The sequence below is a fragment of the Zootoca vivipara genome, chromosome 1 (genome assembly GCF_963506605.1).
Source record: "Zootoca vivipara chromosome 1, rZooViv1.1, whole genome shotgun sequence".
Taxonomy (NCBI): Eukaryota; Metazoa; Chordata; class Lepidosauria; order Squamata; family Lacertidae; genus Zootoca; species Zootoca vivipara.
The window spans coordinates 46,572,273-46,584,575 of NC_083276.1; the positions used below are offsets into that span (position 1 = coordinate 46,572,273).

Below are 12,303 nucleotides of genomic sequence, written 5' to 3' on the forward strand. Positions count from 1 at the left end.
GTTATCACCAACTTCATTAGGAGCCAGTTGCCTTTTTCTTGTCACTGTCAATATTTGAACCCACTTAGCAGGGCATGTGGTGATGGTGAAGGAGGAGGGAGAATCATTTTTTACTTCCATTCCGTCAAGTGAGCAAAGTTGCTTCATTTGTGGCCACATTCTGGGCTTTCTAGTCTTAAAGATTTCTTGGCATTTGGTCTTCCAGAACAGTGTTTCTCAACCTTTTTTGGGCCACGGCACACTTGTTCCATGAAAAAAATCACAAGGCACACCACCATTAAAAAAGTTTAAAAAATTAACTCTGTGCCGCCCTATATTATAATTATGACTGTAAGAAACACTTGCCAAATATTGCTTTCCGGCGGGTCAGCGCTGCCGAGTTCTTAAAAGATCCGGGTTTCTGATCCACCCCACCCGACCCCGCCGTCCCGTATCTTGCCCTGTGCGTGTTCTCGGACTTGTGAGAGGACGATTTGGTCTTCATGCCTCCGTGAATTAGCAACAAACTACCTTTTGAATGATGGAGATTGAATATTTTAAAAGTAGCTACTTGAAGTCCGCTCGATTTTCCAAAAAAGAGAGACAGGTGTGGCACTATTAGCTGCTGGGGGCTGCCATCTTGGCTAAAGGATTCTGGGATGATCCTGTCACGTGAGGCATGGGGAAAATGGAAATAATGAAAGCTGATTGGTCTGTGGAAACTAGAAGGGGCGAAGAAATAGGACGCCCAGGGAGGTGGAGTTTGCAGCTGCAAAATCGCCCTTCTCATTGCCGCACGTCGCGGCACACCAGCCAGCGTCTCGCGGCACACTGGTGTGCCGCGGAACAGTGGTTGAGAAACGCTGTTCCAGAAGACCTTGTTGTCAGGAGTATGGGCAGGAGTCAGGCTCTGGGGCCTGTAGTGCTTTGCAGGACTGGGGCCTGCCTCAGCTTGTGCTGGAGAAGCAAGGAGTGGCCACCCAGGTGAGGCCTCAGCTTGTGCTGGAGAAGCAAGGAGTGGCCACTCAAGTGAGGCCACTTGATACCTCACTGCACCTGGTGGCAGGAGCTGGGAGGGATAAAAGCCCAGCATTTCCCTTCAGCTCTTTACCACAGCAACGCTATCCCTGCCTGGTTGCATTCTGGCCTCTTGATCCTTGCTCCTTGGACCCTTGCCTTGCCGACGCCTTGCTCCTTGGACCCTCGCCTTGCTGATGCCTTGATCCTCGACCCTTGGACCTTCGCCTTGCCGACGCCTTGCTCCTTGACCCCCAGCCCTGCACCTGTTCCTGCTTCTACACCACTATCTTGCCTCTGGTCCTGACTTCCTCAGCCAGGGCTTCAACCGCCCGCCGACCGGACCGTGACACTTGTTTTCTTAGTGAAGAACTGAAGGCTGGAGGTGGATGGTGGCTTTTCCATGAGTGAAAGATGGCAGGATAAAGGACCGCTGCCCATGCTGTGCAGACTTGTTTATTTTGCTGCACTAGAAGAGCCTGACAAGTCTGTTCGACTGTGACCGTGGTGGGACACCTCCCCCCCCCACTAGAACGCACATCACAATAAATTATGTTCTTTAGCATCCCACTTTTACTCCCTGAAAAAATATAAACTCTTCATTTTTAAAAGGTATAATAAAATGGATTCCATGAAGTTTAAAGACAATACCAGAGAAGACTTAAAGTGCAGAAATCAGATGTGGTCATTCAAAGGGCACTTGTGTGGAATTGCTTTCCCATTCTAGTCTTCCATCCTGCTTGAGCCCAACCTCCTAAATTAGACATGGGAGGTATCCATAAAAGTACAGACACATTTACCCTTACGCTTTATGCCAATACTTCTCCTTATCCCAATGCCAATTGCCTGACATCAGGTGCAGGACAGCAAAAAGCACCTCACAGCACCAATCCTGGAACTAAGCCCTCTTTGAGAGGAAAAATCAGCTGAGGGAATCTCTATTCTCTGAACTTAAGTGTTGTGGAGGTTAGCGCTACAGCTGGAGATAAGTGTTGTGTCTGCTGGCTTTTAGAGGATTCAGTACAGAAGATATCCAGAAATTGATGAAGCTTCCTTTTTAAAAACAACAACTAAAATAGACATCACATTAATGATGTCAAAAGAAATCTGAGGGTTCAGGTGACAATTGTATAAGCTCCCACTGTCACAGTGTTGCTAATTCTAGCTGGAGGACATAATGTTCAGGAGTGTTTCTCCAAAAATAAGACACCGTCTTATATTTATTTTTCCTCAAAAATACCCACCATGGCTTATTTTCAGGGGATGCCTTATTTTTCCCCTCCTCCTCTTCCTGCCGCGGCTGGCATTGCTGCTGCGCCTATCACTATGTCTTATTTTCGGGGTATGGCTTATATTCCTCGAATGCTTGAAAATCCTGCTATGGCTTATTTTATGACTACGTCTTAAAACAGGGGAAACAGGGTAGGTGGAAGGCTCCACACTCCTGCTTTAGGGAATGCGTAACCCCCTTCAGAACAGGTTGAACTCCACACACCTGGACAGGTGAACCAGTTAATAACGCTATCTCCAGCTTTTCTGGATTCTCAGGTGTGTGTGTTGTTGTTGTTTTTACTGACATTCAGTCCATTATCACATCCAGGCACTGATTCTGCCTCATGTGTTCTTTCCAGAGAACTACCTTCACAAACTGCTGAATCACACAGTATGTTTTTTTTTTCCTGTTCACATACCTGGCATGACTGAGACTGCCTTATGTGAAAGAAAGAAAAAGGAGCCAGATTGTGGGATCAACTCCACAAAAGCCTGTTTCCCATCCATAAATGTTTTGTTCCTAATGCACACAGTCAATGAGATTAGTTAGGTAATATTCATAAGCACGTTTTGAAAACATAAAAGGGCTGTGTTAAGTATTCCCCGCAGATTATAACATCGTTGTTGGGTCTTGGAGCCCACAATGCTTTTCTGGAATAGCTCCAGGAACTAAGTATAGCAACTAATTGATGTTGGGGTGATCTTTCCTCCTCTGGGGATATTCCAGTAAAAGTGGAACAAGGCAGCCTCCAGGGCGGTTCAGTTTTGAAACTGCTCAGTCAGATGCATGTGCCGCCTGGAAGGCTAAGACAGGCTTCCCCAACCGGCTACCCTCCAGATGTGCTGGACTACAACTCCCATCAACCGAAGTCAGGGTGATTTCCAAAGCCATTTAAATAGGTCAGGCAATATACATTTGGTGTGGAGGAGAGGATAAGGTTCGTGCTGTGTCCCTGTTTGTTAATTGCAGTTTTCTGTTTGACCATCCTGAATTGTTAACTAAAGTTTGTCCAGATATTTCCCCTGATTAATCATGACTCTTATATGGCTTTGGAACCTTAGTATGGTGCTGTGCTTCTCAAAGTGAGGGTCACAGATGGGTCCAAAAATGTTCCTGGGCAGGTCAAACAATGAGGAGCTTTTTAAAAACTTGCTTCCCCTATATTATTATTATTATTATTATTATTATTATTATTATTATTATTATTATTATTTCTATACTGCTTTATATTTTTAAGAAATATAAACCTACATCAAATAAAACAATCCCAACTGAAACAAAAAACAAAAAAATTCCTTCCAGTAGCACCTTAGAGACCAACTAAGTTTGTCATAGGTATAAGCTTTTGTGTGCATGCAAGAAAGTCAAATATAAAGTATACGTTCAAAGCAACAGGAAGCAGGAAACTAAAATGTTATCTTAAAGATTTCAAAATAAAACTTTACAAAGGAGGTCAACTACAGAATGCACATTTAAGGCAGCAAAGTTTACAAACACCATACCATTATTGTCACGAGGCTTCTAAATGACAGAGTTATTCCCTATATTTATGTACCATGGTTAAGTTCTATTCAAATACATACTGCTCTTAGGAATGGGCAGCACAGTTGTGCCAAAAATTTCACCAGCATTTCTTGTGACCATTCTTCATCAATAAATTCCCAATTAAATATCGATGAAGAATGGTCACAAGAAATGCTGGTGAAATTTTTGGCACAACTGTGCTGCCCATTCCTAAGAGCAGTATGTATTTCCCAAATACCACCCACTGTATCAGACCGAAAGCCTATCTAGGCGGGCATTCTGTTCTGGTCTTTATCTCTAAACCGGGCTTGGAACACACAGCATTGCAAACAAAGGATGCCTTCAAAGGAGAAGGACTCTTCTCTGGTGGTCCTGTTCAAACAGAGGATGCATGTAGATGATCCTGGGTAGATTCTTCTTCAGTGCCAACTTCTCTTGCCATTGAAGCCTTAATTCAGGGTGGTGGTAGGGATTTATAAGGAAAGTACAGCAGAGGATGGTGGGGTCACACATGCAACAGAGAGACCAGCTATGTTAGCAGAAAGAGCCCCTTGTTGCGTTCCCTTGGATTAACCTAACCTGTCCTTCCCTTTCCACCAGCTGCACTATGAGCAGAAGACGGCTTCCCTTCCTTGCTAGGAGGTGGTCCAGTATTGTGGCTGCTGAGTATTGGGTTGGGATATGAAACACTCATCTTAATTTCTCTGATGAGGTCTGAAGCTCATCTTAGTGGCCCTGGACACGTTTGGACAGTGGAACGGACTCCCTTGAGAGGTTGTGAGCTCTCTTTCACTGGAGGTTTTTAAGCAGAGGTTGGATGCCAATCTGTCATGGATGCTTAAGTTGTAATTCCTGCATTGCAGGGGGTTGGGTTGGAGTGTAGATGACCCTCAGGGTCCCTTACAACTCTAAAATTCTGTGAGTCTGTGACAAATAATGATGACTCAGGGCTGGAGCAGTCATGTGATGCTGGAGATACCGGTATGTCCCTGAAGCTCCTGGTGTTTTTGCTTTTTATCCAAAAGTAGCCACAGGGTTAGATCAAAACAGCGAAAAGGCCTGTTAACCAAACTAGGGGTGGGGTGGGAGGCTGTATGTCAGAAAGGAACTTTGGGGAAGGTTTTAGAATGGGGAAAATCTGTTGTTCAGCATCCTCAGGTAGGACTCGGGGAAACCCCTGCCTGAAAGTCCGGAGAGCTGCTGCCAGTCAGAGTAGGCAATGTTAGGTTAGATGAACAAGACAGGTTCCTGTGGTTGTTCCTTCATTACAAGAGGAAGTTACTCCCCCGCCGCCGCCAATTCCAAATTTGGAGCACATGCTTGGGCAAGCAAGAAATCTCCTGTTTCATTCCTGACATCTTAAGATAGATCTAGGAAAGACCCTTGTATTTCTGGGAAAGACCTACAAGTTCCCCATGCCAGCCCTACAACTAGCACCCCCTGATTCTTGCAGCTTAGATGCATATACGTATTTGAGTAACGCTACCTGCTAAAAGTGACCACTTCCAGCAATAAAACTGCTGAATTAATAATTACGCTCTGAGGCCGGAGTTGCATGTAAGCAATTTAGTTCGGAGGAAATGAGCATCGGAGAGAACTTTCTGCCAACTGTGAAGGAATCTTTTGCCCTTCAGTGTTCTCTCTCAGAGGGAATAAACCACCAGTCCTTGGCTCCTTTCAGAAACACCATGACTCTGCAATTTTAAATAGGACTTGCTTGTAAACACAAAATACCTTGGCTGTCATTTTCTTCTCGTAACAGATTAACAAAACTTGTGTCATGCTGAACTTATGAAACAAAAGGAAAGACGACAGGAAGATTTTTAAAAAAAGTCGTTGAGAGTAGTCTTTTCCTCATAAAGGTACTTTACTGATGATGGTGACACAATTTCTTCAATTATGTATGAGTATTTGTAGTCAAATCCCTTATCCAGAATTATCCATCAGGTAGAAGCAGGACCGGTTCCACATGACTCATAATTCATCACTAAGTCCCCGCAGCACTTCTACTCCCCATTTACTCAGGAGCAAGTTCCACCTGGGCCTAAGATGGGGGTCCACGATATCACTAGGTCCAGGGGCACATTTGGTATCCTAAGAAATTGTCATGGGTGTCTCAAAATACTCATTTCACAGAAGCAGTGATACTCAGGTCCCATCCAAAACAGGCAAAACGCCTACACAACCCCCTCCACTTTTTGTAGACATTCAGGTGTCTTTTTTTTTGTAAAGGAAAAGTGTCTGTGTTATGGAGACATCTCACATTCTCAGTTCAAACCACAACCTTCCCCAGCTAGCGTGGCAATTGTGAGAGCAAATGCGACATGGCTGAAAGTCACAGACCCCTATTGGATAGTACCTGCGACATCACTCACAACACAACTCCTCCCTGCCATGCTTGCCCTATGCCCTGCCTTCAGGTCATGCAACCAGTTAACCCAGAAAAGAATTCTGGGATTCAGTTCACACATCATTCAGCCAAAAGGGAGGAGAGCAGCTACTTCAGTTCCTGGCACAACTCCTGATCAACTGTGTTTGTTCCCCCCAAATCCCTACTGAAGGCAGCACCACACGCCACTAAAAAATGCCTGCCCCTCCCCAACCCAAGTGTTCTGTGGACTTCAAAAGGCCAATGCTATCCCTATCCCAATGCTAGCTCCAATTTCCCTTCCCTGGGGCACAGAGGGCAGCAGACAGAGACACCATGCCAGTCTCCAAGGAGGGCAAATGCCACTACACATACCTGCTAGCCTAGTACAGATGCTATGAAGTTGTAGCTGATCTCTTACAACACTGTGTCAAACACAACCTTAGCATTCTTGCTGAGCTCTCCCCTCAACTCTTGAACCCATCTGCATGATCATGGGACAGTTTTTCATGCCTGGCTGGCTTGAGTGCCGCCCAGGGACTTCCCTCGATTTTCTGGCTCTCCCCCCTCTAGCACAAACTCTATTGTCCACCCCACCCCACCTGCCATCTCCCCTTTTCATTGCAACGGCAGCTCTTTCCAAACGCTTACCTCCTGGACCACTTGGCTGAGGGTCGCCCGAAGGGTCTCTTCCAGAGCACTCCGTACAGCTGCACTTTGGTGCTGATATCCAAGGCATCTGAATCGGCAGGTTCCATCGATGGCGAAGGAGACACCGTGTTGGATTTTGAAGTGAACATTGTCGAGGGAGGGAGATGGATTTTTGATCTGGTTCTCTGCCTCTGCTCTGCAGCTCAGGGAATCCGATTAAATGCAACGAACCAGAAGGACGTAACCAGCCGCCCCGGTGGGAGAAACACACACACAGAGAGAGAGAGAGAAAGAGAGAGAGAGACCAGAGAGACTGAGGCTATGCTTTGAATCAATATCTGGACTGCTCAGTGCTCAGTCAATACCTGTCTCCCTGATGCAATGATGATGAGAGCTTCCTTGTGCCAGGTGCCCACTTCCCAATGTGCCGGAGAGATGGAGTGAGTCAACATTCCATCTGAAAACAAGCGAGGCAGAATGAACACTCCAAGCATCGCACGGCAGGCCAAACTCTGAATGTGCATGAGACGGTGGCAAAATGCCCACTGCAGCAGAGGCTGGCGCACGCTAATACTTAGCATGCATCTGCTTCTGTCCTGTAGACACAGGCCGAGTGGATTTATTTCTCCCTATGTATACAAAGGTATACACAGGTGCCCTGCAAATCCTGCTGGACAACAACATCCCTAAACATAAGCCAGGCTTGTGCCCCTGTAGTGCCTGTTCAATCATTTAACTGCATAAGCAGACTATTAGTTAATTTTTATTTAAAAAAAACCAAAAAACTATTAACCCTCTAGTGCTCTTAACTGCAGAGGAAAAAATGTACCCTATAAAAGCTTCCCAGAAGTTCCCATCATTCAGAAGGAGGGGGAAACAGGAAAGAATATGCTTCCCGCTTTGGCAGTTGTTCTGTCCGGTGATGGGGCATTGATTATATGGGGAATGGTAAAGATTGTCTGGAGCTGTTGAAAGGGTATAAAAGCCTCATGTTCCCCTAGTGCTGTTTTTGACTTTGTTCAGTCTAATATCAAGATTCCTTCACTAAACATGCCATTGATGAATTGTGTGGAAGAGTGGAAAGTCATTTATGCTCCCCTTTAGCAATCCCGGGAAGTCATGTAACCATCATCGTGCAGAGAGAGAGAGAGAGAAAGGCAAGGTATTATATCTTGTTCACATCCAAGTATCTGATTCTACGTTGTTGCTTTGCTGGCTTGAGAGCCAGCTCTGAGCCTGCCTTCCCTCACACGCCTGAGTATGATTTCAGACATTGGCAGGCATCAGGGGTAGGGAACCTCAGGTTGTGTGCTGAATGTGGCCCTCCAGGCCTCTCCATCTGGCCCCCAGGACTCTCTCAGGTCACACCCCTCATTGGCCCTGCTCCGCACCGCTTCAAATGTATTTGCCTGTCTGGAATTTGCCCTTGAACCTTGATCATCTTGCTTGCTTGCCTGGAGTGAGGGTGGATGAAGAGAAGGAGGGGTGTGTGTGTGTGTGTGTGTGTGTGTGTGTGTGTAAAGAAACCAGGGTTGTGGGAGAAATTCAATTCAGTTTGCAATTAAAGCTGATTTGAGCAAATCCACGCTCCCTGCCCCCAAAGTTAAACCAAAGCACAGCTAAAATTTGCACTTTGCCAAATTTTGTGATGCAGTAGTGAACATGTATGTGTGAACCAGGTCTGCTGTTCTGGACACAAAACCATTTCAGCCTCCTGTAAGACAATGAAAAAGTAGACAGACCATAGGTTTGTGGGTAGTAGGTTTTTTTGGGAGAGAACAGAGCCCTAAGGTACTCCACAAGTGAGTGATCAGGGGTCCCAAACATTCACCCCCAACACCACTTTCTGGACACGGCCCAGGAGGAAGGATCCACTGTATAACAGTGCTCAGTTCCTCTAGATGGTCCAGAAGGATGTCATGGTTGATGGCATCAAAGGCCACTGAGAGATCCGGCAGAACTAGGAAACAGCTTTCACCTCTGTCCCTAGCCTGCCAGAGATCATCAACAAGCGCGACTAATACAGTTTCAGTTCTATGATGGGGCCTGAATCCTGACTGGAAGAGATCCAAATGGTCCACATCCTCAAAACATGACTGGAGTTGTTCAGCGACCACCCGCTCAATCACCTTGCCCAAGAATGGAAGTTTTGAGACTAGGCAATAACTGGCCATAATGGCCGGGTCCAAAGATGTGCAAAACCTTGATATACTTAGCCTGTGGAGGTTAAACTGGCCTGAAAAATCTGTACTGTTTTATCGCTTGGTTCTTTTCTTTTTAATCCTCAAACACGCAACCCACCCACATTGTGAGCTGTACTGTAGCTACAGACTTATGCATCCGAATCAATCCCCAGGAGCTCAGGTCTTCCAAGTGGGCGAGAATAAAGCACTACTCAGCTGGCCCTACTTGGGTAATAGAAACTCTGATGACTCTTGCTTAGCCCACAGCCCTGTTAAATTTTAAGAGCCTGAAATGAAAGAGGTGGGGAAACAGCAAAGCTACATTCAAAAGCCAGGAAGGTTATTCAACAAAAAAGCCATAAAAGTCAGAACCCTGCAGGTGTCCAGCCTTGCCATGCTTGCTAACAAGCTTGAAGGTTAATGTGAAGCCTTCCTTCGGGTTATAAATGGAAGGCCTGACTCAAGCCTTCCGGGCAGAACCAAAGTTATTACGATTAATGTGGCATATCCTTGCCTACCATGGAACAAAAAACCATGCTGTTAAACATGGGCAGAACAAGATTAGGCATTGTGCCAAGTACGCTGTACTGTCATACTTGGGTCCAACTATAATGGAGCATAATTTAAAATACATTAGGCTCAGCTTCGCTTAGAGAGACACCACTCTTTCTACCGGACCCATTTGGATCTCTAAGATACGTCCAGTATGGGAAAGGGATTTGTTTTTGTTTGCATCACAAAGAGAAATGACCCAATTTGCATTACTCAAACCAATATATGAACTGAATACATATATTTTTAAAAACATGCCCTCCTCCAATACATTTACTAAAGGAAAGTGTGCATACAGATGCGTTTATTAGGGAAAATGCCAGTCAAAAATGCATATTGGGGGGAATCACTTGGAAAAATTGGTGTATATTCATCGAAACTGCATACAAAAATTTGCTTATCAAGAACTTTACACTAAAAGCCTGGTGCATTCTCGAGTTTGTTTTAAAAAAAGAAAACCACAGATTGCTGTGAAAATGTGTAGAACTAGAATTTAAGATTGGGAAAACTGAGAGAAACTGAAATTGACAGATTAATGCATCCCTTGCCAATTAATTTTCAGTGGATTTTTTTTATCTACGCTGCTTAGAGATATGAATAAAGTGGTATAGAAATATCATAATAAATACAATGTATTACCAGTATGAAAGGGCATGAATACAGACCCTCAGTGGCTCCTCTTTGTACTTCAGCAACCACCACCCCAACCTACTAAAGTCTCAGGGCTCCCTCCAGATGACTTGTTTGTTGAACAAGCAGCCTGATTTGCTTGCACAAAGCGTATGTGGAGGCTAAGTTACCTCTGCTCTTTATAGAGAAGTTACCCTGATTTGCTTCTCAGATGTGCGTCCCAGACTTTTAAATACATTTCACTTTCACTTTCCCAACTTCAAAAAGTCTCATTCTTTCTAAAAGCAGATTTGTTGCACAAGGGGAACAGAGCAAACCTAAAGTTCTGGCAGGTGTTTGGATGCCTCGTGATGGCCTGGAGGCATCCCAAGTCTGAACACATTTTGGAAGTGGTGCTAAAATGGATGTTTTTGCTGGCTGGTGGGGCAAATTCACAGCATTTTAATTCAATAAAATGGTATTGTCTTATTGTAGTCTCTTGTCTGCTTTGTTGCCCACTGGGGCCAGGCTCTCTTTAAAATGTTCCGAAGCTCCAAACATTCCCCCTGCAAGGTGAGCAATGGCTCTATTTTCAGTCCTAAAGTAAATATAGCAGTAGTCTACTTAGCATGTGAATAAGGGTAGCTATGTTCTTTAAACTCATCTGTAGGGTTGCATGGACAGATAAGGCCATGTTCAACGTTGCAGTTGGGAAAGGATGAGTTTAAACGTCTCATGGCAAAGAAATCCCAAGGTCCTGCAATGCACCTTATTTGCTTCTGCAAATGTGGCAATGGCAAGACCAAAACCTCCCCCAACTCCTACCTTCTCTTTTCCATGTACTCCACCTTGTGGATGCAAAGTTAACTGCAGGCAAGGAAGCCAAGTGCGGGGGAGATTAATACAACTGTGTTAAGATGCAATCGGTCAGTCAAAATTAAAAGGAAAAACATTAAAAGGATACATTTTATTTTATCTTATGCCAGGAGAAGTTCATTGGCTTTAGGTTTTGACTGGCAACACAAGAACAAAAAAAAATATTACCTGCTCAATACATTTTGGCTCACTCAAAACCAAAGTTCCTTTCCCGTTTGGTTTTGAGTGGGAAAGCGGCTTGCTCATTTTTCAGTGACGGCAATGAGAACTCGCGGGGCAACTTCATTGCAAATTGTCCTTGAAATAGGGAGCTGAAGGCACAGCCAGCCCAATGCATTTTGGCACCCGAGGAAGGCCACAAAAACGACACTTCCCTGCCAGGGAAGAGTTACATCAGGAAGAAGTTGGGGGGGGGGGGAATAAAGATCGACACCAGGAACAAGGGTGGGAGGAGACCAGCAGTGCCTCCTATTGGCCAAGAGACCACTATAAATGGTCTGGGAGACAGCAGAGGCGTAGCACGGTCAGGTGGTACCCGGTGTGGAACATTTTCTTGTTAAAACACCCCCCTCCCCATCAACAGCTCGGGGTAGGCTTGGGAGTCGCGGGCAGGCCCCCCCCCTTAGCAATGACACCGGGGGCCGTCCACCCCCCCTCCTACACCTCTGGGAGACAGATCTGCGCTCCAAGGAGCACAGCACAATTCCCATTGCCACTGCAGCAGCAGCAGCAAGCGATGCATTCCTTGGATCTGCTGCTCCTGAGGATCCTGCCGCCTGAGCCAGTCCTCACTTTGTCTCATGGGTGGGCTGGCCCTGGCTGAAGGGGCTGCATAGAGAGGTTTGAAATAAAAGCGAACATTCAGCATTCCTCAGCTCCTGTGCTCTACAACACTACTGCTGTCTAGGACTGTGGCCTCTATTTGCAGTAACCAGCATTACTCTGGGTTAGCATCTTAAGCCAATGGTTGCATGAAACTAGGGACAAATAAACCACTTTCTTACTTTTGCATGCATTTTCTCTATAACCCACCCCATCCTCCCATTAATATGCATTTTTTAAAATTAACACAAAAATCACATAATTTTTATACGCATTTCTCAACAAAATGGGTTGCCCTTTCTCTTCCAGCTCTTCCCCCTCCGTATTTTATCCTTTCAACAACCTTGTGTGGTAGGCTAAGCCAGGCATCTCCAAACTTCGGCCCTCCAGATGTTTTGGACTACAATTCCCACTTTCCCTGACCACTGGTCCTGTTAGCTAGGGATCAT

At 45.4% G+C, this 12,303-nt stretch overlaps 1 protein-coding gene across 1 annotated transcript in view; it reads right to left on the reverse strand.

Moving 5' to 3' along the window:
• PLEKHD1 (pleckstrin homology and coiled-coil domain containing D1) overlaps positions 1 to 7,459 on the reverse strand; it is a 33,495-nt gene extending 26,036 nt beyond the window's left edge. Inside the window, exon 1 of the mRNA XM_060273841.1 lies at positions 6,813 to 7,459. Coding sequence (XP_060129824.1) covers positions 6,813 to 6,961 — 149 coding nt within the window. The 5' untranslated portion in view covers positions 6,962 to 7,459. The remainder of the gene's footprint in view (positions 1 to 6,812) is intronic.
• Positions 7,460 to 12,303: the final 4,844 nt, after the last annotated feature.